The 27,093-nt window shown below is 53.0% G+C and overlaps 1 protein-coding gene across 2 annotated transcripts; it reads left to right on the forward strand.

Moving 5' to 3' along the window:
* Window positions 1–26,498, forward strand: PLEKHD1 (pleckstrin homology and coiled-coil domain containing D1). Of its 2 annotated transcripts, none has more exons than XM_037503571.2 (13): window positions 1–197; window positions 10,801–10,894; window positions 11,216–11,305; window positions 11,511–11,587; window positions 12,397–12,488; window positions 13,400–13,452; window positions 17,200–17,294; window positions 19,209–19,302; window positions 20,760–20,938; window positions 21,475–21,607; window positions 21,980–22,124; window positions 22,421–22,570; window positions 22,874–26,498. In XM_037503571.2, the coding sequence occupies exons 1-13, from the start codon at window positions 49–51 to the stop codon at window positions 23,062–23,064; spliced, it is 1,542 nt and encodes a 513-aa protein (XP_037359468.1). In that variant the 5' UTR covers window positions 1–48; the 3' UTR covers window positions 23,065–26,498. The 2 variants fall into 2 exon arrangements, with proteins under 2 accessions (XP_037359468.1, XP_037359469.1); XM_037503572.2 differs by having other exon boundaries at window positions 22,895–26,498.
* Window positions 26,499–27,093: the final 595 nt, after the last annotated feature.

Below are 27,093 nucleotides of genomic sequence, written 5' to 3' on the forward strand. Positions count from 1 at the left end.
GCCCGGGGAGGGGCTGGGCCGGGTCCCTGGCTGCCCGGCCGTGGCAGGATGTTCACGTCCAAGTCCAACTCGGTGTCGCCCTCACCGTCCCTGGAGCAGGCTGACTCGGACGCCCTGGACATCAGCACCAAAGTGCAGCTCTATGGAGTGCTGTGGAAGCGGCCCTTCGGGAGGCAGTCGGCCAAGTGGTCCCGCCGGTGAGTGTGCCCCGTGCCGCGTGGCACCGGCTGGGGAGGGAGCGCAGGGCCTGAAGATCAAGCCCTTCTCATTGCCTTCATCACCTCAACTGCTTCTGCCTTCCTTTGTGACCTTGGCCTCACCCCCATTTCACTCGACGCTCACCCCACCCCCCGGAAAATTTGGCTCCCAACCTGGGCTGGGGTCATCTCTGTCTGAGGGCTGTGAACTGGTTTGGAACCACTGGCCAGGGGTGATGGTGAAGTCTCTGTGGAACTGATGTAAATCAGAGTGGGGAGGCGCGCATGGATGCGGCTGAAGAGGTCTTGATTGGGTTAGAATCCCAGCTGGGTCCGCTTGGGCCAAATTCTACCACTGAGGAAGCGGCTTCTCTCCAAAGTCACCCTCCTGGAGCCCCCACTGCTAATTCCCTTCTACTTCAGCTGCTCCTCCTGGCTGGGAGCAGCAGGCTTAGAGGTGGGGCTTGGTGTCCTACCTCCCATCTTCCCCATTCTGTTTACCCAAATGCAGTGGCATTGAGTGAGCTGGGCTGCACGCAGGCCCTTGGAAAGTCTCAGGCCAGGGGAGGGAACAAGGGCCCGGAAGGTTCTGTGCCCGCTCCTGTGGGAATGATCTTGGCAATCCCTCTAACTGTCCCTTGAAATAATTTTAAAAACCTGGCCTGAGGTTTAGGAATGCCAGTGGTGCGGGCAGAGAGGAGGCTCTAACCCTGGGTGGGATGGAGCAGAGCTAAGGGGTGGGGCTGTTGGAAGGGGTGGCTGGGAGGGTCACAGCAACTGGAGGCCTGTCTTTCAGCACTAGCTTCCCCGTTCCCATCTCAGAGGAGACTCCCCAGATGGTCAGTAGAAGCTGCCACTTATAAGTAGGGTTGAAAGATGTAGGAGAAAGGGGGCACTCACAGCCCTGACTTTTCAGCTGCTTTGGGGCATTATCTGGGCAGTTTTTACCCTCAAGCCAGTCTGGCTTCTGAGATTTGCTACAGGAATGGTCTGCAACTGAGAGCCTGATCCTGACCCTCCCTGGAGGTGTGACCCTGCCTGCAAACTAGGAGTATGTGGAGACCCCCCTCCCCCACCCACACTGATGTGCTCCTGAGCAGGAGGCCCTCAAAATTTCCCAGAACCATGGACCTCAGGGGATGTGGTGGTGGTTGGCTGTGATGTTCTATTTTAGTGAATAATTTACTATTTCTACAAGACCACAGAACAAATGGAATTGCGGACAGTGTTTCATGTTTTCCATAGCTGGCTTCACAGCCGCTGTTCATTCTGCCAGGTTTCCCTCTGGGATTGGGTGGGATATAGGCTCCTTGAGTTCCTCCAGGTTAAACTCATCTCAGATCCCCTAAATGGAGGTTTATGGCAGCGGAAGAGGAGCTTGTGAGAGGCTTCTAGGCTGTGCTGTCTGAGCCATACCTCCCAGGGGCAGCCTTGTCTCTCCTAGGGCAGAGTTGGGGTGGGAAGGCCGCTTGTAGGTTCAAGTGCCATCTGCAGAATGTCCCCCTACCCCGACGCCTCGGCTGCTCCGGGCAGCCAACACTCTTCCACTGGACCTGGCTGCTGCCCTTGGCATTGTGTCTGGGTCTTGATATCCAAGACTTTCTTGCCAGGCGTTTTCACCTGATTGCATCCACAATAAGTGCTAGGGGGTTTATTGGGATAAATGTGATCCCCAGCGTATGTCTTCTAGCCCCCTTCACCCACAGTTATGAGGATGTGACCTCTAATCTCACAGATAACTAGGACAGGAGGTATCAGAGGCAAAAACTCTCAGCCGAAAGTACGCTGGTGGAGCCAAGGAGTCTTGGAGAGCTTTAGCGCCCCACCCCCACCCAAGAATCTCCATCAGTAGCTTCACTCAAAAACCTGTCTAATCTAAGTGTACATGCCCTGAAACACAGGTCCAAGTCAAGCCCTCCACTCCCTTTCTAAGGAGATTGTCACCTCCAGTGACAATTGGAGATTGTCACCTCCAGCTCCAGGAATTCTGGAGCTGCCAGTGTGCAGGGCCCCCTCCCCTAAAGCTAAGAAAAGAACCACTACCCAGTGCCCCACACTAGGCCTCTGTCAGTGTTCACAGTTCTGGGAATACACACACACTTTAGCCTTGGGTCAGTGACAGCCATCCAGAGGGGGCCTGGGGGTGGGGAAGGCACGATGCTTTTCTTAGCCCCCTCTTACTTCCCAGCAGAGTCCTCTGAGTCCCAGTCCCCCATTTGTGAAATGGATCTCTGGACCTCAGCTAATTAGTGGCCACAGGAAGGCTTGGGGAGGGGGCAGCTCGGGCCACTCACTGCAGAGCCTCGCCATTAGGGCGATCGATGCCCTAGCTGGGCGGCTAAGGGGAGGGGTCTGGAAAGACTCCTGAGCTGCATTAATAACCAATGGACTGGATGGGACTGGCTGCCGCTGGTTAGGTCCTAGGAAACCTCTCCTGCTCAGGGCTTGTGCCCTGCTGCCTGGGCAGCCCTGCCCTTCCTTGGGTGGGACAATGCCCTTGAGCTAAGGCATCTGTTTTTTCTCCATGGACACCAAAAGGGGAAAGGAATCAAAAACATTACTTAGCAGAGATAAGAGGATCTGGGGGAGAGGTCCAGTGGGTAAAGATGCAGTCGAGAGGCGGGTGCTGTTGGCAGCTCACACCCCACAGCTCAGAGACCAGGAGGGAAGTGTGGTCTCGGGCTTGGCCCATGTGGGCCCTGTGGTGGGGCTGGTGAAAGAACAGCCAGGCAAACTGTTCCCAGGGTTTAATCCTTCCTCCAGTATTCTTGACCCTCTCCCAGGTCCCTCTGAGCCGCTCCTAGGACTGGAACCCTGACGTGGAGCCTCTTTCCTGCACTCCTTCCCCCGAGCTGTAGGGTGGCTGGTGGTCTGAGCCCAGCCCAGCAGCAGTTCCCTCTTGTGAAACATCAGGGGTCCCTTGACCAGGGACCCAAATTTCACAAGGTCCACCTGTGGCCAAGGGAGCCATGGAGATGGCGGCGCTCCCCCCAAATCTCAGGCCATCACCTGCACAGGGGAGAAAGGTGATCCTACAGTTGGTGGTCACCGTGCTGCAGGGATCTGGGGCCAGGAACTTGACCTTTGACCCTGAGCACCACTTCCTAGAAGTCACTCTGCAAGACTGAGTGTCCCAAAGCACTGAGAAGAGCCTCCCGTGTCATCCCCAGCACCAGGCTCAGCCTTACACAGGCGGCACTGGGGACTGATCTTACTTTCTGGCTCTCAGAGCCTCCCCCACAGCTGACCGTGCACGAGTCCTCCCAACGCAGCTGTGGCTTCCCTGCTGGTCATGTTACAACTGGGCGTGACCTGAGACCCTCCTTTATAATCCACGGTGTTCTCCCCACTTGTTCTAGAGTGACAGCATGGGGGAGTGGGTGGTGAGGCGGCCGCTAGTAATCTCCCCAGATCTCTGTCCACCACTCGTGGCCCTCCCGAGGGAGCAGCATTGAGGTTGCTCTGAGTCCTCAGGTAAAGGCCAGGGCCACCGGCTCTGGCTCATCCAGCTGTAAAAGAAGAAACACTCGTTCATTCAGCCTTCATCACGGTCAGCGTGACTCACCTGGACGAAGTCTGTCCAAGTTCCTGAGTTAATGGTGCAAACAAATCACACTTCTTCCTCTCCCGCCTCCCCCAGAGTTGCTTTAGAGGCCACTGATGTTCTGTTTGAAAATGTCTCATCTGCTAAGGGGCCAGGCCAAAGCAGAACACTTGAAGGCACTTGTGCCCAGGACTTGGAAAGAATAAAGCCGTTTCTATTGAGAGTAGCTTGTGGCTATGGTGGAAAGTGACCCAGGAGCTCTGAATTCCAGTCCCAGCTCTGTCGGGGACCAGCCGCATGACCCAGATGGCGGCGTGTCCCCCCCACTGGCTGGGTGTGGCTCCTCTACAAAATGGGGGTGGATTGAATTGTGGTTTTCAAATTGTGCTCCACAGATAATTCTATTTTTTTTTTTTATTTTATTTATTTTTTTTTTATAGAGGCATGTTTTATTTATTTATTTTGTTTGTTTGTTTGTTTTGTTTATACATGCACTGGGTACAGTCAGAAGTGCGGGAGGGTGAGAGAATTCACCAGAGCCAGAGCGGGGAGCACAGCAGGCAGAAGGACCGAAGTACACTGCTGAGGGGAGCAGCGGGCGACAGGAGAGGTCTGTGCGCCATGTGGGATCCTCCGCCGGTGGCCAGGAAGCAGCCGGGGATCGAACCGGCGCCGCAGAGGCCGCGGGCAGCTTCGCAACCCAGCGCTCAACCGCTGCGCCACCGGGGAGGCCCCCACAGATAATTCTAAACCTGCCTTGATTCCAGCATAAGAAGGTGGAGATGAGGAAGTGGGGCTTCAAGGTCCACACCCAGCATCTCTGTCCTATTATCCATTTTATATATGAAGCTTGTTTGTGCTGTACTGTGAAGAATTACTGCTAACAATTTTTTAAATACCCTTGGATTTGACAATCTGTTCATAAACTAACCTTTCAACACTCCTGCACATCACATGTGGGATTCCTGCCATCTACCATCTCAGACCTAACTCAAGAAAAGTTCATCGTCAGGAAGAGTATCCCCTGAGCATGCCCGGTCACCCAGAATGGGCCAAGGACACACTTTGGGGATCACATCATCTCTACCTTCCTTCTGCCACTTCTGAAAAGGACGCTTCTGATGAGCTGCTCTTCCTTGGCTCTCGGAGGCACCTAGTGGCAACCCCACACACTGTTCTCAGTGTTTGAGAGGGGCTCAAGGCTAGTCCTTTTCTAGAACTTTCAGTCTGGGGAAGCAAGAGCATCCTCCTTCCTGCAAAATGTAACCCATGGTTAGTTCACACCCCCACTGTCCTCTTGAGAGTAAAATAAGTTTGGCCCAAGGTCTAATCTCACATCTGAGCAAGTCTAAAACTTGCCCCAGAGTTTCTGCTAATCCTCGAGAGGCTCTAAACATGGTTCCTTGTTCACAGAGTAATTTGCTGATCCCCACAACCAGATGTGGGGCTCAGCTCAATCTCAGTCCCCACCCCCATCACTGCCATATATTGATAGATGCCCCAGCTTCTCACACAAGGTATTGGTAAGTCTAGCAGACTATGCCAAAGGGAAGTCTTATCCAAGAGGAGGCATTTAAATCAAGGAAGTGCAAGCACCTTCAGGTTGTGTGTGAGCCACCTGGTGCTCCAGTCTTCCCAGCACCGCATCTGCCATCACCAGAGGTGGGATCGGGCTTGATCACACTGTCTCTTGACACTGTGGGATCCAGGATCTTATGTCTGCCTGCATCCTCTTTCCTGTGCTGTCCTATCACCCCTCCTTCCTTTCAGCCTACAGGACTTCCCCCAACTCCAAGTTTCTCTCACTTTCTCCCTAACTTGGCTTTTGCATCTCTAGATATTGATGCGGTCAGCAGAGTGGATGGGCACCTCTATAATAGACCTGCCCAACTTAGAAGATACTTTTTGGGTCTAAGCAGCATTTTTTTTTCATACCCCGGTGCATCGGTGGAGAGGTCCGGCTTGACTATCAAGCTCCAGCCGACTCTAGCTGCAGCAATGAGAAGAGGAATAAAGGGTGGAGGCAAAGTTTAGGAAAATCCCTTCTGGGTTCCCTAGTTCATGCTGGATGGCATCCTATCACCTAGGCCAGAGTCCTGGCCCTCATGTCATCCCAGGCTGACTGTACAGCGGGGATCAGCTCCAGGAACACCATGACTCCAGGTCAGAAGTAATGAGGAGACCAGGTGTGGTGATGAGGAGGACCAGGTGCCCAGAATAACTGTACAAGCATTCGAGAAACCCTGTGGATTTTTTTAAAGATTTATTTATTCATACATACAAGAGCTGGGGTACAGGCCAGAGATGCGGGAGCTAAGAGGATTCACCAGAGATAGAGTGAGGAACAGAAGAAGCAGATTGACCAAAGTCCTCTGCTGAGGGGAGCAGTGGGCGAGCCAGGAGAGGTCTGCTGCGCCATGTGGGTTGCTTCCTGGCCGGCTGGGGATCGAACTCCAGCTGCAGAGGCTGTGGATTGCTTCATAGTGTGGTGCTTAACCCCTTGTGCCATCAGGGAGACCCCAAACCCTGGCGATTTTTATCAGCAATAAGCAGTGCCTATTATCACCAGCAACTCTAATTTTCCTATCTGGCTATGGACCCCTCGGAGACACCCTCCCCTTATCTAAAACTAGTTTGACCTCATAAGGAGCGTGTGTGGGGCCCACTGGCAGCTTTCCTCATCCGCTAGGGGAGGCCATGCCCAGTACTGTTCAGCCCACGCTGCTCTGGGCCAGTTTCTCTCCTTGATCTTACCTCACCCTTTACTTGGCACCACCCCACCACTAAGCGGGTGCCCCCTGCACCACTGCCCACCCCTTTTGTGCTTATAGGACAATAATACCAGACATATTCTGATAAACTTGGACACATTATTATTTGTAGCTGCTGTTCCTGCTGTGTAGAATGCACCTCTCCCTTCTGCTTCTTCCCACATTGTTAAGCTATTCCTACTCATTTATTATAGCCCCTCTCAGTTGTCACCTCCTCTCTGAGAACTCCCTTGGCCAGACATCTAAACCCCCATCCCTCCCTGCCTGCATTCCCCCGCCCCACCCCCCACCCATACCTATTTGCAGTGCCACAGAGTACTTTGGGGTTTCAAGAAGCCACAGAATAAGCACCCTGGGGCTTTATAGGTATGGCAGCTCCCCCCATGCGGCAGCTGTGTGATCTAGGGCATATCACTTAACTTCTCTGTGCTCCAGTTTCGTCACCTAGCTCATGTGAGGAGTGAATGAGTTAACACACATAATGATGATACTAGAACAGTGTCTGGCATGAAGAAGGAGCTTGATGGACATTAGTTAGTTCTTAAATTATTGATTTCTTCACTCTCTCTTGATTTTGATGATAAGCTCCCTGAAAGCAGGGAATAATCCAGACCCCGGCCCCAGCACGGTACCTGTCTGTACCTGGAGATTCATTAATAAGCTCTGACCTGAGCTTGCAATTTCTTTGCTGGGAGAAGCTCCAGGAAGACTACGACTCTAGGTCATAAGAGATAAGGAGATCAGTTGTGACGATGAGGATGGTAAGGTGTGGTGATGAGGAGGATCAAGTATGGTGATGAGGATGGTCAGCTGTAGTGATGAGGAGGCCCAGGTGTGGTGAGGAGGAGGCCCAGGTGTGGTGATAAGGATGGTCAGGTGTGGTGATGAGGGGGCCCAGACATCAAGAGCAAGCAGTTGGGAACATGAACTTTGGCAGAGACAGAGCTGAGTTCCTAGTTTGCAACTTAGTATTTGCTTAATCTCTCGGTGCTTCAGTTTCCTCACAGTAAAACAAAAATAAATACCTCTATCACTCATAGTTGTCAGGAGATTTCAGTAAAGTCAATAAGACAGGAAAATGAGTGTCTTTGAATTTATAAATGGTCCTTAATCTGGAAGTGAATATACTGTTCTTAAAGACCGGAGAGAAGAGGTGGCAAGGTTGACAGAGGCCCTTTACCTCACACATTCTTTGGGCTTCACTCCAGCCCAGTGGGGCCATCAACTCCTTGTTAGGACCCTTCGTCCTAAGGGTGAGGGCTGGAGACAGTGCCTCGCCCAGGACTGAAATTGGTCTAGGACAGAAGTAGACTGACTGAAATACACTGCTGAGGGGAGCAGAGGGCAAGTCAGGAGAGGCCTGCTGCGCCCTGTGGGTAGCTCCCTGGCTGCCTGGGGACTGGCTGCGGATTGCTTCATAGTGTGGTGCTTAACCCTTTGAACCACCAGGGAGGCCTGAAATGTCACTTTCTTAACCACACTCTCCCCAACCACCCTGTTTAAACCTTAAAATCTCTTCCCCCAACCCCTCACTCTGTCACTTACGCTGCTTTATTTTCCTCCATGGCATTTATCAGCATCTGGTATATGGCATCTGTTACTTGTTCACTGTCTGCCTCCCCACTGCACGTATACCCACTCAAAAGTAAGCTCCACAGGGACAGGGATTTTTGTCTCCTTGTCCACACCTCTATCCCCAGCACCTGCAACTGTGCCTGGCACAGTTGGGAGCTCAGCAATTATGTGTTGTATCAATAAATGAATCTGCTTCCTGCAGATATTTGCATCCCCACTTTATAGGATAACATTGGGAAGGCCACTCAGCAAGTCTGAGAGCTGGTCTGAGGCTGTGGCCTGAGGGACCAGGACCGCTTGATGCCAGAGCCCCTGCTCTCTCCCTTCCCATGCACGAACTCCTCGGATCCTCACAATGTCCAGGGACAGTTGTTACCCATTCTACAGGTATAGAAACTGAGACACAGAGAGACGATATTACTTGCCCAAGCCCCCCTAACTAGGACAGGGCGGGTCTGTTTGATGCCAAAGCCTATCCTTTTAACTAATCTGAAGTTCCCTTGAAATGGTGGGGGACATCTCCCTCAGTCCATGAGACTGGGGCAGGGGTGGAGGTGAGGAGTATGGCTCTGCTCTCCAGAAGCCCAGCGTCCCCTTGGGACAAGATGAGCATGCAAGTGCCAAGTGCATTCTGCCTGGACACGAGTACAGGAGGTGCTCTGAAAGGAGCAGGGCCTGGGCTGGTCACCTGGGGCAAGAAGCATTCAGCCAGATGAAGAGCAAGAGGGAACTTCATGGTCTCCTATGCAGGTCAGGCTTCACGTAGGCTTGTGGGGTGCTGTGAGCTCAGCTGGAGCAGAGGCTGAGGGCAGGGGAGGAGGGAAAGCTGAGAAGGTGGGCAGGTGGTGGAAGGCCAAGAACGTCCCCACAGTTCTGCAGAGGGTGGGATTTATGTGTTCTTTCTCCACTGGGTGCAGAAAGTCCTAGAGGAAAAGTTGGCATGAACAGGATGTCACCTCTGAGGTTCTTAGGACTCTATTGAGTATTTGGCTAGGCAGACCTGAGGGCCAGTGCAAATAAAGAAAATGGGTCTGGGCCTCCCTGGTGGTGCAAGGGGTTAAGCACCACACTATGAAGCAATCCCTGGCCTCTGCAGCACGAGTTCAATCTCTGGCCAGCCAGGGAGAAACCCACATGGCGCAGCAGACCTCTCCTGTCTCGCCCGCTGCTCCCCTCAGCAGTGTATTTCATCAGTCTGCCTGTTCTGTTCCCCACTCTGTCTCTGGTGAATCCTCTCACCCCCGACATCTCTGGCCTGTACCCCAGCTCTTGTATGCATAAATAAATAAATCTTTAAAAAAAAAAAGAAAAGAAAATGGGTCAGCAAGAGGCTCACACCAAAACAGCTCCAGTTTCCTGGGGAAGAGCTGGCAGCTGGCAGCAGTCCCAGGGACCCTCCCAAGAGCAGCTGTGGCCTCAGGAAAGATCACTTGATTGTGGAACCTTCAGAGTCACTGAGTTGTGACTGGGTTGTGATGCCCATCGGCAACTTGCAAGCTCCTCACAGGAGAGCACTTTCAGCCTATGGCGTGCTGGCCCATCCTGTGATGTTTCAGAGAATGTGCTTTCCATGTCTACCTGCTCCCACTATGGCTGATATCCAATTGCCAGTGAGAAGTCACTGACTCCAGAGTAGGGGGGAGGGCCTTGGGCTGTGGGTTATCCTGAGCCCCTGAGCCAGTGGCAGCTGCCACTGTTTCCAGTGCCCCCTAATCCCATCACAACTACATCTGCATGAACTGGGGCCCTGGGAGGAAGGAGCCAGCCAGGCTGGGTGTCCCTGAAACTCAAGCTTTGGGGCCCATGGGCTCTCCTCTTGGGAGTGACTTGGTATCCCATAGTAGTCAGCTGCAATCATTAGTCCCCTAAGGATACCCAGGGCGGGTACAAGCACACCAGGTGCTGGCATCAAGAACATCACCTCCATGACACTCAGAATGCACCAGGGTCACAGAAGGCTTAAGTTTGTCTTGGAAGGAGGCTGTGAGGAATCAAAGGGGGATGCAGGCATCCATGTAAGCTGCAGGCACCTCGTCAGACTGGTACCCACACCCCTTTTGACAGTCAGCCTCACGATCACTTGTCATGCCCTGTCTCAGAATCATTTTTTTTAAGATTTATTTATTTATGCATACAAGAACTGGGGTACAGGCCAGAGGTACAGGGAGTCGCAGGATGAGAAGATTTCCCGGAGACATAGTGGGGAGCAGAACAGGCGGACTGACTGAAATACACTGCTGAGGGGAGCAGCAGGTGAGACAGGAGAGGTCTGCTGCGCCATGTGGGTCACCTCCCTGGCCGGGGATCGAACTCATGCCAAAGTGGCTGGTGATAGCTGATAGCACTGAGACTTAACCCCTGTGGCACCAGTGAGGCCCACATCTCAGAATCTTGCTATCTCTCATCAGGCAAGCCCCAAGGGACTGGAGATAAATGGCCCATGGGGTTGGAGTTACTGAGGACCTTGGACACCCTCCTTGCCAAGGGTGGTGGACAGGGGGAGGGGCCAGAGCTGGAAGTCAGTTGCAGGCCTCCCACTTCAGATGCCCACTGGGCTGCCTTTGCTCAGATATGGGCTGGGAGTCGATGAGAATGAGTCTGAGCTGGTGTCCCATGGGTGCCCGTGTGTGTGCAGGGCCGAAGGGCACACTTGCTGTCCTGAGAAACCTCACTCCTTCCTTTTGGTGCCTCTCCACCCCACCCCCTCCCATAGATTTTTCATCATCAAAGAGAGCTTTCTTCTTTACTACTCTGAGAGCGAAAAAAAGAGCTTTGAAAGCAATAAATACTTCAATATACACCCTAAGGTGAGCACCTCTTCCCAGGGCCCCGGGGGAGGGGGAAAGGGAAATGAATCCCGGGAGGGTAGGGATCATCTGTTGTCTTGCTCTGATCCAGCAGTTTGGATCCTTTGGGGGCTACAGATGCGCTATCCTCCCTCCCAGACTGGGCTCCCCGTCCTCCTGGGCCACAGAGCCTGCCACGGCCCTTTCCCTTCTGGGCATCGGTTCTGACTGCCTGCCAGCCTGGGGCCCTTGGCAGGACCCAACTTTAGCTGAGCCCTCCCAGATGCCTTGAGTGACCTGGGCTGGGTGGGTTGGGGGTTGCCTGTTCCAATTCTTTCTCAGGGTGTCATCCCTCTGGGAGGCTGCCTGGTGGAGGCCAGGGAAGAGCCCAGCATGCCCTACGCCATGAAAATCTCCCACCAGGACTTCCACGTGAGTAAAGTTGCCCCCTTAGCTTGGACTCAGCTGGGCCAGGCCAGCTTGTTTGGCTCTGCCAGGTTCCCTGTGGCCAGGGAGGGGTGTCAGTGTCACAAAGATGCCGGGTGGGAGAGCAGAACGGGCCTGCAGAGGCTGGGAGCAGCCTCCATCCCCAGAGTGGCTTCGTCTCAGGTGCCCCTGTGGCTCCTCTTCCTGGCAGGGGAACGTCCTGCTGGCAGCCGAGTCTGAGTTTGAGCAGACCCAGTGGCTGGAGATGCTGCAGGAGTCGGGGAAGGTGTAAGTGCTCGTGGGTCCAGGAGGGGGGAAGGCATGGGCACTGGGCCTACCCTGACCGCCCTGCCTCTCTGCTGGGATCCCTGTGGGCACTGAAGAACCCCAGAGAGGTCAAGGTTGGGGAGGAAAATTTCTGGGCCTGCTTGAGGACAGGGCTGTGGGAGTTGGCTGGAGTGGGCAAGGTTTCAGAACATCTGTGAAGGGTCTCTTAAGTGAGCTTTGAGCAAAATGAACTTTACCTGTCTAGCGTCACAGCCGAATATCACTTGTCTCAAATTCTTGGGAGCAAATCCAGCATCACTAGATGTGGCTGCCTCCTAACACCCCTCTCACCTCCCTGGGCCCATAATTAAGCCTAGCCCGATCAAGAGCTACTGTTTTATAAGTCAGGGCCCAGATTCCAGAAACCTGCAGCCCACCACAGGCCATTTGCACGTAAACCCCTGTCTCAGCACCTGCCTGCTTGAGTTGGGTTGTGCTCTTTAGTGTGACAAAGAATACAGTGTGTGCCCCGTGCCAGGCTTGCACCAGGTGGTGTAGATAGGAGCCAGGAAGCAATCTTCCCTGCTCCCAAAGTGCTGTTGGCCCAGCCCACGGTGGCCCACTTTGCAACCTGGGCCCACCTCCAGGTACTGTAACTGATCGATGCTGGTGGCAAGCCCAGAGCCCGGGGCGGAGTGGATCCGAGCTCAGATTCTAGAGAAAGGATGGGCGAATACAAAATATGCACACTTTCTCCTCTCAGCTTCTGTTTGAATGATTTTGTGTTTCTTCCTCTTCTCTCCTCTGATCCATCTGCCCTCCCTCCCCAGGACTTGGAAGAACGCCCAGCTGGGAGAAGCCATGATCAAAAGCCTGGAGGCCCAGGGCCTGCAGTTGGCCAAGGAGAAGCAGGAGTATTTAGGTTGGCTGGAGGGAAGGACTGGAGGCTGAGGCTCCCTAATGGTAGCAATCAGGGCCAGGGGTTACAGTCAGGGGCATGTCTTGGGGGTGGTGGGGGAGTTTGGCAAGCTAGCCAGAGATGAGCTTAGAGCTTGGAGCTTGCTTTATGGCAAAATAAATGTCCTTTTGGCCCACATGACAGGAGGCCGAAGAGCCTGGTGGTTAGGAGCCTTGACTCCAGACCCAGCTCTGCCATTTATCTGTCAGCTGTGTGTGTCCATAGTCAGAGTGGCCTCTCCAAGCTTTAATTTCCTCATCCTTGAAATGGAAACAAAGGCTTTTAAAAGGTGGCATGGGGTCAAGTGAAATGGGGAAAAGCCTGTAAGCATTTGTGGCAGGCTCCCAGGAAGGGCCCTTAAGTGGAGTTCATGGATTTGCCCCACTGCCACCCCCAGCCCACTTTAAACCTGACTGCAGGCCTCCAGGCCCCTGTGCACCTGGCTGGCTTTTAAGCATGCTCATGCTGAGTCTGGGACCTTTGCCTGGGACCTTCTCTGCCATTTCCTTAGGTCCTTGGGGCCCCAGGTTCCCCTCTGTCTGCTCTCCAGGCTCTGCCCTCCCCCACCAACCAAACACTAGTGCAGAGGTTAACAGTGACCCAGGGGTGCAGAGACCCACCGAGCTTCCAAGGATGAGGCCTCCATTGCCTTGCGAATGCAAAGAACAGGAGCAGCAATGGACAGCCGGTGACAGCTCTGCCAGCATCCAGCTGCTGCCCCCAGGAGCTGGTCCCACCCTCTGGGTGGTCTTGGCTTGTCAGTACCACCCTCTTCCATGGGGAACGCTGGGGGTGGCAGAGGCACTGTAGACACCAAAGCCCCTGCACCGGATCTGGAGTGAGCTTTCTGTGACTGAGTGTCCTCCCTTTGGCAGACAAACTGATGGAAGAGACCGAAGAACTCTGCCTGCAGAGGGAGCAGAGAGAGGTGGGTGCACATGGAGGCTGCTCAGAATTGCTGCCCCTCCATTCTGTGGGTCCCTAAATGCCAAGGTGTGCTGGTTTATGTTTCTGGCACTAGGGGATGATGGAGGAGAGCTGGGCTCCCAGAGAACTTGCTGAGAAATCAAACGGGCACAGCGATGAGCTGCTAGTGCTTGAGACAGACTTGCTATAGCTTCCTGGCAAAAAATGTGTTTCTCCTTGCCAGTGCCCAGGGGACAAAGGTAAAAAGGGTCAGTAATCACCTTTTAGAAAAGAGCCATTGAAAAATTTTATAAGCTGTGTCAGTAGGTAATGCACCGCCCCTCACTGGCGATGTTTGCAGGAGGCTGTGATGGCCTCTACTGTCCACGGGGCTCCTGGCACTGTGAGGGTGATTGTGTTGGATGATCTCAATGGTCCCCTCTAAATGTCAGCAATGCAAGTTCTGACCATGCTCAACACAGGCAGCCTGTGGAGCAAAGGAGACCCTTGTTTCAGGGTGGGGAGCCCCTAAATTCCTCTTCATTTGGGATCTCTGTGCAGTATTGGGCCTTGGACTTTCTAAGGAGTCATCATCACCCCTGAGGGTGAGGGTAGTGGCCATGGGCTCCAGAGCCCAGGTTGGGGTGGCTGTGAAGAGTCAGTGTTAGCAAGAGGTAAGTCAGAAAGGCAGGCACTGGGCCAAGGCTGCTCACACCGGCCCTGTGACTTGCCTGGGAGAGGACAAGAAAAAGGAGGCAGGCAGGCTCTGGAGCCAGGCTGCGTGGGTTTGTGTTTTACCTTGCGCACTTCTAGCTGTGTGACCTTGAGCAGGTTACTTAACTCTCTGAACATCCATGTTCTCATATGAGAACTGGAGTTCACAATAGAACCCATCTTATTAAGGGGCTATGAAACTTGAGTGAGGTGTCACTCATAAAGTGCTTGGCACAGAGCATGGGCTTAGTGAATGTATGTTTTTGTTAGTATTACAATCATGTTATTAATAATCGACCCATGTGGCACATGGACTGCCTGAGGCTGGAAGTTCTAGACTATGTTTCCAGAGGAGCCTGCAGAGGGAGAGCCCCGATTTAGTCCCTTCCCTTTGCCTGCCTCCTTTTTCTTGTCCTCTCCCAGGCAAGTCACAGGGCCGGTGTGAGCAGCCTTGGCCCAGTGCCTGCCTTTCTGACTTACCTCTTGCTAACCCTGACTCTTCCCAGCCACCCCAACCTGGGCTCTGAATCAGGCCTAACAGCCAAGAAGCACAGTGTCTCTTTTCACCCCAAACTTCCCCAGGGTGAGTGCTTGATAAATGTTCATGGAAAGACTCAATGAATGGACATGTTTGACTTTGTCACTTTATATTCCACCTGATTGTAATCCAGTAGGTCAATCTAGCCACATTTTTCCTCTTCCAAAATTTTGTCAGCTATTCTTGCCCATTTATTCTTCCAGCTGAACCTCAGAATCATTTTGTCAATTACCATAAACAAGACAAAACAAACAGACCAAAAACATGAATTGTTTCCATTTTCACTTACACTTGTGGTGCCACAAAGGGAATCGGTCTATAAATTAACATGGAAAATTGTGAGTCAACAAATAGGCAGAACACAGCCCCGAGGATATGACAAGGGAATTGTCGTGTTAACAAACACAAATCCAAGACCTGTTGAGGGTTTGGATGCGGACTGTGAAGACTGGCATCGTGGCAGCCCTGAGCCTTCACTGTCCAGCAGTGTAGGGGCCACGTCTCCAACTCTCATGTAGGTCCCGCATGTGAGTTTTGGCATTTCCTTCCTACAGTTCTATACATTTTAAGAAGGGAGACTTTTGGGTGGGTTGTCAGCAACTTAAAAACAGGTAATTCATGAAGCCAGGGGAGAGGATGGAGTGACAGACACAGATACTGGCAGGGAGAGATGGACTTATCCATCAGAGAGGCTAAATCTGGGGCAGCAGTGAGTTGGAGGAAAATTTAGACACTCTATCTAGGTCTTTAGCCAGGAAATGAGGCCAGCGGAGGCCGCCACACGCCGGCCTTCCTTAAAGCCACAGCATGTTGGAGGAGGGAGGCAGGTCAGCTGTGGACTCCCTGGTTTTTGGATACCAAAAGTGAGTGAGTTTCACTTTGGTCAAGCTGCTGCCCATGGTGAGGACTGCTCTGGGTGGGCAGGAGGGGCACTGTGGCTGTGCAGAATGCCAAGAGGAGTCTGAGAACACCAGGGAGCAGCGCTGTGGCCATCACTAATGATTTCCAACTGTGCCCAGTGATGGGGATGGGAAAGAGCAGCAATCTGGGTAAGAAGTTTAGGCATGGGACCTTCCTGGTGGGCTAGGGGTTAAGTCTCAGTGCTATCACCCCCACGACCTGAGTTCGATCCCCGGCCAGGCTGCTGACCCACACAGCACAACAGACCTCTCCTGTCTTGTCTGCTGCTCCCTTCAGCTGTGTATTTCAGTCAATCTGCCTGTTCTGCTCCCCACTCTGTCTCTGGTGAATCCTCTCACCCCTGCACCCAGTTCTTCTATGCAAAAATAAATAAATAAATAAAATTTTAAAAGTTTAGGCTTGGTGGTCGTGGGGTTTGGGATCAAACTCTTCCCTCTCCTTCAGCTAAAACAGCTTTTCTGTATTTCCTCAATGGCACCTTCTCCCCATCAGCAGCCACAGTCCCAGGAGGGGTTCCCATTATTCTTGAGAACAAATCTCCTGGGTGGAAAGTCAGAGTATAATTTTGGGCTAGAAAATGAGAAAGAGAGTGGGTCTAGCTATAATATCCCCTGACCCAGTGTAAAATGTGAAGAAACAAAGTGGCATCACTTTGGATTCCAGCTACCTACCCCCCAGCACCACCTGCCATTGAACCCCAGGAAAACAGGACCCCTGGAAGGTGCATACTTGCTGGGGAAATGTTTATGCTCACTGCTGTTCCTGAAGAGACGGGCCGTCCGTGGGCCAGTTCGGGGTTCCTGGCTCTCTCCCTGCTCCTCAGGGGCTGAGTGTTAGGAAGTAGCCGACTGTGCAGGTGCTTCCCGGATGCCGGGAGAAAGTCTTGATTTCTAGATTTTGGGTTGGAAGTGGCTTATCATTGCTACTTCTTCTTCTTCTTCTTCTTTTTATTCAAGAGCAGGTTTATCAGGGAAAGGGACAGAAAAGTAAAGTACACTTGCATAGACATAAGCAGGCAGGAAGAACTGCCCCGAGAGGAACAGGTTTGCTGAGAGAGGCCTGCATGATTACAGGTGGGCGGCCTTGAGGAGAGCTGCCTCTGCTGAGGGAGGTCAGTGAAGAGAAGCCGGGCATGGTACAGGTCAAGGGCAGGCAGGGAGGCTGCTGCCCTGCGGAGGAGAGAGCTGGTGAAAGGAAACACCTGCATAGTAACAGGTGGGCAGAGACTGCTGCGTTCATTGCCACTTCTAACCAAGGTTGCTCCAGGGATCTTTCATGGAAATACACATCCACATTTGCCCCAGAGCTTGAGGGCCAGCAACATGCCTTAGGGTGTAAGTGACTAAAATTGCCCCTTGGAGACAACCCGCCTTTTGCTTGCTAAATGTATCTCAAATGGGCCAGCTCACCACAGATTTTGGTTCTGTAGAGTCTGTGTCATTGAGTGGGCCAGGGCTCCTCAGGACTTGATTCAGGTTGGGTCTGGCATGTTCTCCAGACTGTGCTGAATCCTGGAGGGATCCCCAAGTTAAGGTGGGGGTTCCTGACCTCAGGGCCTTTTGTTGCCCTTGACTTTTCCTCTCTGATTCTCTTCAGGAGCTTGAACGCCTTAACCAGGTGCTGGAGGCCGAGAAGCAGCAGTTTGAGGAGGTGGTGCAGGAGCTGAGAATGGAACAGGAGCAGATCAAGAGGTGGTGATGGCGTCTTGGGAGGGGAGCGGGAAGAAAGTTAGGTTAGAACATTCCCTGTGGGTTCTCAGGTCTGGGGACTCCTCCACCCAGAAGTGCTAGTGGGAAGAATGAGAGACACCCTAACTCCCAAATCTGCACACTCTACATAGTTTCTGCCACCTGCCACATAAACACAAAACATACTCTTAGTGTGTAAGACCATCAGTAGAAAAGAACTTTAGTAGAATTAGAGTGCATTAGAGAGAAGAAAAGAAAGCATATGGTTTCCCAATGAAGCATCCGAAGTTACACATCCTCTTGTGGGTAAATGCCCAGGGCTGGCCCAAAGCAGGGCCAGTGAGACCTGAAAGCTTAGTTATAAGTCTAAGGCATCTTCTGGTGGGACTCATAGGAAAAGAGGCAGAAGGGGCTGGGCAAGTCTGGAAGGAAAGGAGCAAAATCAAAATATACAAATCAAGATAAAGACTGCCATTATCAGCATCCCTATCGGTCTCTCACTCACATCTCTTTGAAGTGTCTCCTTCCATGTTCCCAAAGCCCCTGCTACAAGTCCAAGGCCGAGAAGCAGGTGTACCTTCTTCACATGCCTCTTTGTTGCACGCACCTCTTCCAGGTCTTCTCCTTTCTCCTCTCCCAAGTCCTTCTGGTCTTTTCTAGCTTCTCCTAGCTGCTCAGCTCCACCCTTCCTTAGGTGAGATGGGACACCTGGAACCTCCCTTTCTGTGGGGATTAGACTGTTACAGAAGGAACTGTAACACAATCAGACCACTTCTGCTCACTGCAGCGTGAGGTATGGGCAGCTATAGGCATCTCCCCACCAGTTGCCACCCCCACCCCACCCCGCTGCCTCCACCAAGCCTTCCTTACCAGGGCAGACAGGACCAAGCTGGAGGTGCCTTTGGCCAAGACCCCCAACATTCCCAGACTTTTCCACCTAGTTCTTTCACATTCTAGCTAATGGTGTCCCTTAGGATCTTTAGTCCCATGTATGGAATCTCCAGCAGGCAGGATCCAGAAATCTGCGTGTGCACAGCCTCTCCTGGAATTTGGAAACTATGCTCTGGGTAGTGACCACCATCCTCTTCATCATCACCATCGTCACCATTGCAGCTACTCATGAATGATAACCCGGAAAGATTTTTCTTGCAACAACCTCATACATAGAAATAGTAGACTTTCATTGTGTGGAGGAAGGAGGGCAGAGGATCTTACCAAGTACGTAGCCAGAACCAGACACTGCCAGGCAGTGAATAAAAGGCCTTTCCTTTGAGGATCTTATAATCTGTTTGGGAAAACCAAACTCACAGCCAGGAAAAATTAACAAAATCACATATAACCAGGTGCTGGGAGACATAGTACAGGCCCCTATGTTTCAGAAATTAAGACATCTATGTGATTCTTTGGTTAGCTGAGCCAGGCCTTGAAGGATGGGTAGGATTTGGAAAATTGGGCAGAGAAAAGGGCAGCCGAAGCAGGAAGAGGGGCAGTCAGGCATGAAGGCCTGACATGAAGGTGGTTAAGACTTATAAAGAAGGCAGCAAGGAGTCTGTCACCTCAAAGAAGGGCCTCGGCAATAGCCCGGGTATGAATATGTGTGCATTCTAGCAGGGGCTGTCCAGGGAAGGTGGGGTGAAGCCAGACTCCTTTGTTACTCCAGTGCTTTTCTCATCTGTGGGATGGCCCTGGTTTATCCCGGACTGACAGAAGAATGGGTACCTGGAACAAGACACTTTAACCCTGCTTGGCCAGGATCTCCTTCTGGCCCTAGGCCCCCACAGCTGCTGTCAGGACCCAGCCAGGCAAAGGGTCGGGTCTTCTGATGACTCTGAGTCCAGAGGTAAAGTGGAAGGGTTTCTGCGTATGTAGGGGATTAGGAAGGGTGGGCACTGCCATACCAGCCCTCTGTCCGTGCAGGGAGCTAGAACTAACGGCAAGATGCCTCAAGGGTGTGGAGCAAGAGAAAAAGGAGCTGAGGCACCTCACCGAGTCCTTGCAGCAGACACTGGAGGTGAGGGGCTTCTGGAGGGTGAGTTGGCTGGGACGTGGGCTTGTGGTTGGGCCATGTGATAGTTTTTCCAACAATGTTTCCCCAGAGGTTATCAGTAAGCAGAATGGGGCATGGAGGGGTGCTACCTAAAGGGACTGCTACCTAAAGGGACTATTCTCTGTGGACTGCTGAGAACTCCAGCCAGCACCTGAGGTCCAAAGCTAGACCCAGAAGGACAAATTCAAGTGTGTCCTTGTGGTGACCAGGGCCTCCGGAAATCTACTCTTTTCAGTGCTTATATTTTTATACCAGATGGAGAATGGATGAAGGTGGGCCGTGGGGCCACCCACCACTTCCTTCTTGTGGCTCATCTCTTAGTTGCTCCTGAATGTAGTTGCACATGAAGGGAAATCAGCTGCCAGGTCATCTCCATTTGATACCACGGAAACTGTGAGGAGGAGGAGGACGTAGCATGTGTCGAGGACAAGGTTCCAGCTCCTTAGCATGGCGTGCAAGTGCCTACTCTGGGCCCAGCCTCTCCTCCCCTCCTGTCCACTCAACCTCAGCTGCCCCTCTGCACCCCACATAAAGATGGCCCCCTACTCCAAGCCACTGAGCTCACATGCCCTGTGGGAGCCAAATGCTTCCATGCTCCATACCGGTGCCCAGGCTGGGCCTTCTGCACAGAATGTCCTTCTGTCTCCCATCTGCCTAGCAAACTCACTTATCCTCCTAAGACTCAGCTCACGTGTCGCCTGGCCAAACCTCCCTGGCTGTTCTCAGCAGGTGTTTGCTCTGGGCTCTCCCGGCACCTGTCATGTCACACAAGGTTGTGTTTTCCAAACTGTGAACCTCACTAGGCCTTGTCAAGTTCTCTCCAAGCCCAGCACCTAGGGCAAGCCTGGCACATCATGGAGGATCTGTAATGTTCACTGGATTCACAAATTGCCCTGCAGACTATGAGGGGTTCTATCCTCTCTCCCCTGACTGGGGCTGGGCTTGTATCTTTATTATGTTTCCCATTTTCACGTCATGGAAGGTGGTTCTCATGGGGAGTTTCAATTCTAGAATTTCTGTGTAGCGCCAGATTCTACTCTGCTAAGTGGGGAGAACATCTAAATCTTGGGCTGGTTCCTGAAGGGCTTTTCACATACAAGGCCCCCGTACTCCCTGCCTCACCCCTGGAGGAACTAGGACCTCAGAAGGCCCTGGTGCTGGTGGGCCCTGAGCCACCTTTGCAGGATGACACTCTGGATCCTCCCCGACTCCCTCGATGAAGGAGTAAGCTTGCCTCACTGTGAGATCCTGGTTGGCCTTTTACTTCAAGGGAATAATGAAGACTTTTCTGGGGTCCCTACTCAAGAATTGAGAGAAGGGAGCTTCACTCCCTGGAATTTAAAGGCACGTGAGGGCATCCAGGCTACAGAACCTAAATTAGGCTCTTTCTCTGCTTCCCTTTCTCCTTCCCTCCATGCTAGGAACTCTCCATAGAGAAGAAGAAAACCCTGGAAATGCTGGAGGAGAATGAGAACCAGCTGCAGACACTGGCCAATCAGAGTGAGCAGCCCCCTCCCAGCGGCGGTCTCCATAGCAACCTCAGGCAAATTGAGGAGAAGATGCAACAACTCTTGGAGGAGAAGCTCTTGGCAGAGAAGCGGTAGGGGGCCCAGGACCCCAGAGTCCATGATCGCCACGATAGGTTTGGGGGTTGCTAACTTCCCTAGAACAGGACACGTGGACTCCTGGGTTCTACTTGATATTGACCAGACAGGTCATTCACTTTCTTTTGCCTAGGACTCAATTTCCCTGCCAGGCAAATGGGAAGAGAAACTTCACTACCCACAGTTGATGTGACAGCTCTGTGGACACACAGCCATTGGGTCCATATAACGATGTAGGTGCAGCCTGGCAGGTCCTCATAGCCCCCTTTTTCTTTTAAACAGATGTTAGCCTTGGAGAGGCTAACAGAGGAGGCCAGACCTAGCGCCAGGACTCCAGTCTTCTGATTCCACGCCCCCTCGCCGACCACACCACCCCTCACATCACCTGGGTGACAGGACCCGGAGTATTCTGGGGTTCATGGACCCTGGGTCTCGAGGTTTCTCCATGCAGGTCTCTATGAGGGGCTGCCCCCCTATAGTAGGCCCCCTCTGTCATGCGGGCACTGAGCAGCTGCCTCCTCTGCCCTCGCAGGATGAAGGAGAATGAGGCGCGCTCACGGGCTCTGGAGGAGGAGCGGGAGTTCTACTCCACCCAGTCCCAGGCGCTGCAGAACTCGCTGCAGGAACTGACGGCAGAGAAGCAGCAGGCTGAGCGGGAGCTCAAGGTGCTGGCCTGGCCCGCTAGGAGCAGCACGTTCTAAGGGCCCTCCGGTCACAGTTAACTCCCTCACATCCCTGTCCTTTACCAGGCAGCTCCCTGAATTATTCTGCCGATCTGACCAGCCGGGTGTGGGAGCCACCATGGGGGACGAAGCAGTGAGCCTGCACTTGGGTGGAGCCTCCTAGGTAGACACCTGCTGGGTGCAGGGCCCAAGTCCAGGCCAGCTGGTCAGGGGTGTGAGATGTGAGCTGAATAGGGTCACTTGCATCCGAGTCCAGAGGGAAGAGTGCCCGCCCGAGGCAGGGACGCTCAGGCCGGGCTTCCAGGGAGGATGCCAACGGCTCCTAGGACCCCTCCCTCTCCGCTGTCCCCTCAGGCTGAGGTGAAGGTCCGCATGGATTTGGAGAAGCGCCTCCGGGAGGCAGAGGGGGCCCTGCGGAGCCTGGAACAAGGGCTCAACTCCAAGGTGCGGAACAAGGAGAAGGAGGACAGGATGCGTGCTGACGTGAGCCACCTGAAAAGTAAGCCCTGCCCTCCGGTGCCCGGACCCCCAGCCCTGGACACCCCAGCAGGGAGCAGGGCCTGCTGAGCTTAGGTGACATGTAGATTGATGGAGTTTCTTCTCCAGACTCCCGCCTGCAGGCATCTCCTTGGCTGTTGGGTCTGGGGTGGAAGTAGGGGGCACAGTTCTGACCCCTTCATCGGGTGGCTCCCATCTACCAAGGTTTGGGGTCAACATATTTCCCGCTCAGCCTCAGCACCCTTGGAGGCGTGGGGTGGGGCAGGAGGGAAGGGTGCAGCTGAACTGCGGCCGCAGGGTTCTTTGAGGAGTGCATCCGGAACGCGGAGCTGGAGGCCAAGATGCCGGTCATCATGAAGAACTCCGTGTACATCCACAAGGCGGCCACTCGCCGCATCAAGAGCTGCCGCTTCCACCGGCGCCGGTCCAGCACCTCCTGGAACGACAGTGAGTGTGGCTGCTGCCTGCCTGGTGGGGTGGGGTGGGCTGGGGTGGCCCCCGGCTGTGGGGGACAAGGCAGGAAGAGGCCGCAGAAGGAGCGGGAAGGGCTGGCCCAGCTCTGAGACTGGATGTTGTGACCTTGACTCTGATTCCACTGACCTTGGGCAGACAGGTGACTTCGGAGAGCAGCTGGGGAAGTTGAGTGGCATGTATGATCGGGAGTGAGGGCGGCAGGCTGGGCGTGGGGCAGGGCCAAGCCTTGGTGGAAGGAGAGCTGCTCACAGGCCTTCCGGGCTGCTATCTCCCCAGTGAAGCCTACTGTCTCCCCAGTGAAGCCGTCCCAGTCCTTCATGACCTCCCAGCTGGAAGCCAACAACATGGAGGAACTGAAAGAGGTGGCCAAGCGGCTCAGCCGAGACCAGCGCTTCCGGGAGTCCATCTACCACATCATGGCGACCCAGCCTGGGGCTGCCTCTGCACTTCCCCGGGGTGGAAAGTGATGGGTGCTCTCCCCTGCCTCCCAGTGTTTCCTGGTGCTCCCCGCCCCACAGGGCAGCAGGGGGAGGCCTGACTGTACCTGGCTCCCCTCTGCTCTCCTCTGGGTCAGAGTTCCACCTGGAGGCCAGCCTCACCCTCAAAGGACATGGACCCCACCTCTCGCCCCCACCCAGGCCCTTACTTGGGGTCTGCACCAGGTCCATGCAAGCCCAACTGGGTGCTGCCTGGTCATTATGGTGGGTGAGGTGAGGAAGGGGCCTGGTTGTAAAGACATTTTTTTGGCTGGGGAGTGAGTGGGCAGGGCCCACAGCCTCTCTCATGCCCAGGATACCTCTCTGTGACTCTGCCACATGCCCCTTGTGTAGAAAGGCCTCCCTTGCTTCCCCAGGACTAACCCTCTCATTGCTTCTGAGTCACAGACATCCCTTAGCGAAGACACTGCTGCCCCATTGTGGGGTGGGGAAGATCAGGATCTAGCCCAGCAGCATGTTTGCATGGCGCACCGCACTCCACTCGCTATGCCAGCGCCTTTCCTGGGGTTGGTTGGTTCCTGGCTGTGGGACTACCTGTCATTCATTGCTCACTCCCCTCCTCAGGTGAGCCCAACACCTGAGCTTCAGCATCCTTCCAGAGTTATGTGATCCCCCACTTCCACCCTTGCCCCTTCTCTATACATGCTCAGGGCCCTGGCAGAAGCTGGGCTTAGCACTGTGAAGAATTCTACACGTAGCAAGTTCAGGGGGTGGAAGAAGGTGGCCTTGGCTCCTGCCTTATCTGCTCCTGCTTGGGTAGGGAGGCAGCTGCCTCTGTTGCCAGTGGCCTTGCAGGTCCATGGAATCACGGATGCCTCCCTCCCAGCTGCCTCACCCTGCTGCCTCCTCGCCCTCAAGAGGCTTCACCCAGTGCAATGTGACCACAAGCCCTGGAAGACAGGGGGCCCAGGCCTGTGATAAGGCCAGTAGCCTTTGTTACTCCCTTGTCATTGGGTAAAGTTGAAAGGCCTATGCCCAGCTTTTGTGGAACTCTGCCACCCTCCAGAGGGCTGTGGGGTGTTCCCTTCACCCTGGACAGATGCTCTTCTCCTTCCACGCTCAAAGCTGCCTGGGTCTGTTGGCCTCTCCAGAAAAAGGATCAAGGTGCTCAGGGACACTGGTGGTATTAAAGGTGCTGATTTTCTGCTGCTTGGAAAACCAAATAGGAAGCCCAGTCTGAGCAATGGACGGATAGCTCCAGGCACGTCTGAGTAGAGGCTCAGGCCCCTGGGCGCCAGCAGTCTGCTCTGTGGGAGAAGGAGTTTTGCAGACAAGAAAAGTGTGTCTACGCTAGGCTCGCCAAGGCCGGGCCTGCTGCCCTGCTCAGTTCAGGGTTGCCTGCTGAGACTAGCTCAACAGTCCCTTTTCGGCGGTGGGTGGGCTTTGATGACTTCAATCAGTCTCTGCATGATCTAGGTGGGCATAGGGCAGAGGCTTCCAGGGCAATGCATCTAAAAGGGCTGAGCCTAAGGTAAAAGCTTTAAACATATAGAAGCCTGCATAAACCTGGAACTCGTTTCTCTAATGTGTATGTAGGATGGGGTGAAATGACAGGAGGAAGATGTGTAAAACCAAGATGTTATATTTTGTTGTTTTTAAAGAATTAGTAGTGGTTTGATCTTGGAGGAAGGTCTTTGGAAATTTTCAAATGAATTTCCCCCCTTGGGCAAGTTATTAACTAGAAAGAAAAGTGCTTTCCCATATCACATTCACCTGTTCCTGGTTCCTTTCCTCCCATTTCACCCTATGTTCTCCATACTTCAGGTCAGCCTGGGTTATCATCAACCAACTGATCAATTCTTAAGTATTTGTTAAAACCTCAACTACGTACCGATCCCTGTAAGTAGGAAAAGAGCAATGTATCTACGTGAAAATATGTAGGAGTGGAAATTACTTACTGGAAATATATAGCTCTGCTTTAAAAAAATATATCAAAATCAAACCCTCATTCCTTGGCCAATTAAATGTATTTCCTGCAGCACCGCTTGTGGTGTGGTCATTGCTGGAGAGATGTTGCCCCCTGGAGGCCTAACGTGGAGTTACAGGATTTGCCCGCTCTTCTGAGGAAGCACTCCCCTGGGCTGCACCTCCTTTGAGAGGCTTCTTAATAATTAACTAAAAAATCTGTGTTCCCACCCTGAAGTTCTGGCTGTCTCCATGTAACAGGAAATATCAATGAGATTTTCTTCTGATCTGAGCTTGCATCAAAGAGGCAGAGTAACTATGAGTGGGACTAGCCTCAGTGAGACAAAGGGTAGTCATACAGGTTGCTAGTTTCAGTATCACTGCCAGAAATTGAGTTTCCATTGCTCTGATGAGAAGAGGTTTATACTTTTGTTTTTTAGTCATAGGAGAGGGAGCAGCTGTAATGACTGGATTCTCCTCCTATTTGGCTTGTTTCCTCACTGGGGATGATTTATCACTATGCCCAGGATTCCCATTTGTGCTGTTTCCCAGCTTGGTTATTAATGGCTTCCCCTTTGCTACCACAGGTGTCCCAGTTTGGATGATTGTTATGTGGTTGTCCTGGTTGTAATGCTTTCTCTCAAAGATATATTAATGTTTGGAGCAAGAGATCTGTAAAAAAAAAACACTGGGGTTCTGGCCCACTCCCAAGCTCCCAGCCCCTGGGAAGGATCCACTGTCCAGGTGGATCTGGAGAAACGGCCCCCATCCATCCTATGCCACCGAACTCAGCATGACCTACAGCCTGTGGGTGCTCAGGGACCATCCAAGTGAATCTGAAGCCTGTGACTAATGATGGAAGAAAACAGGAACTTGTTCCTGTCCCAGGGAGCCAGCCCAGGATGTATCTGATTTAACTGGAAGGTAGTTATTAGAACTACCAAAGGAGCTACCTGGTGCCATCAAATAAAGCCTAGGAGTCCCTCAGAAACTTTGGGTTTCTATGATCAGCCAGGCTGAAGCTGCTTGCACCCCAATACCAACTCCCAGTGCTCCCCAAAGCAAAAACCCTGTGATGGTTTCTTCTATCTCACTCCACCCTTGGTGATCAGGGATAAAGAGTACTCTTTGCAAGGTTTAGGGAGAGGAAACAGTGGTTGTTCTCGCCACTTGGAAAGAGGGTCCTCAGACATTCAAAACATCTGGGAGCAACTGGTTATTCAGCTTCCAAGTGAGTGTGGATGGTTGCACTGTAACTTCTTAGCTTCATTTCTGACTGCGTTTCCCATCTCCCCCTCCTTTTCCTAGATTGGGTTTCACTCATGCCACCAACTCTTCTGACCCAGATTTGAGCTTTCTGTCCATCCTGCTGGGTTCAAGTTTCTTGGGGGAAGTTTGGAAGCACCCCAAACCCAGGAATTTAGAGAGTTGGGGGGTCTTAATACACTAAATCATCTTGTGGCAAATTCTACCTGCAATTGTCAATAAATGCTTAAATACATAGCATTGTCTGGTTTTGCCTGTGGGTGAGACTTGGTGATCAGGCAGGAAAGTTGGGGTGAGTCAGGCTCAGGGGTGGAAGCTTTGACCAGGAGATATCCAGGCAATTGCAGAGTCAGCTGAGGATGCTCTGGGGGCTCATGGTCTCTGCACTCTGCCTGCTGCCCACTGTGTTTGCCCCACAGCAGCAATGTGGGGGCGGTCAGGCAAAGTATCTATCACTTACTTTTAGAAAGAAAAATGGATTAAAATCTTATTTTTCTGATAAACGACCAGTAGGGAGGGGCCCGCCATCCTGAAAGATAGTCATAGCTGCGGGGGAGCTGGATCCCTAAGCTGGCCTACTTCCAGCTTGCTCCAGGAGCTGTTTGGGGATGCTCAGCTGGTCACTTCCTCCCTCCTCCCAGCAGATGGCAGCACTCTCTGAGCTGGGCAGCACCTTCCAGTGGGAAGTGAGCAGAGGCTCCAGAGCAAGGGGGGCGCTTTGTGACCATACTGGGCTTCTGCATTACTGGTGTTGAATCTCCCACCTGTTCTTCCCATCAAAGGTATGAAACAAAAACCCGCTTCAACTATCATTTATTATTTTTTAAA

The sequence above is a fragment of the Talpa occidentalis genome, unplaced genomic scaffold (assembly GCF_014898055.3).
Source record: "Talpa occidentalis isolate TD23 unplaced genomic scaffold, MPIMG_talOcc4v2.1 talOcc4.11, whole genome shotgun sequence".
Lineage (NCBI taxonomy): Eukaryota > Metazoa > Chordata > Mammalia > Eulipotyphla > Talpidae > Talpa > Talpa occidentalis.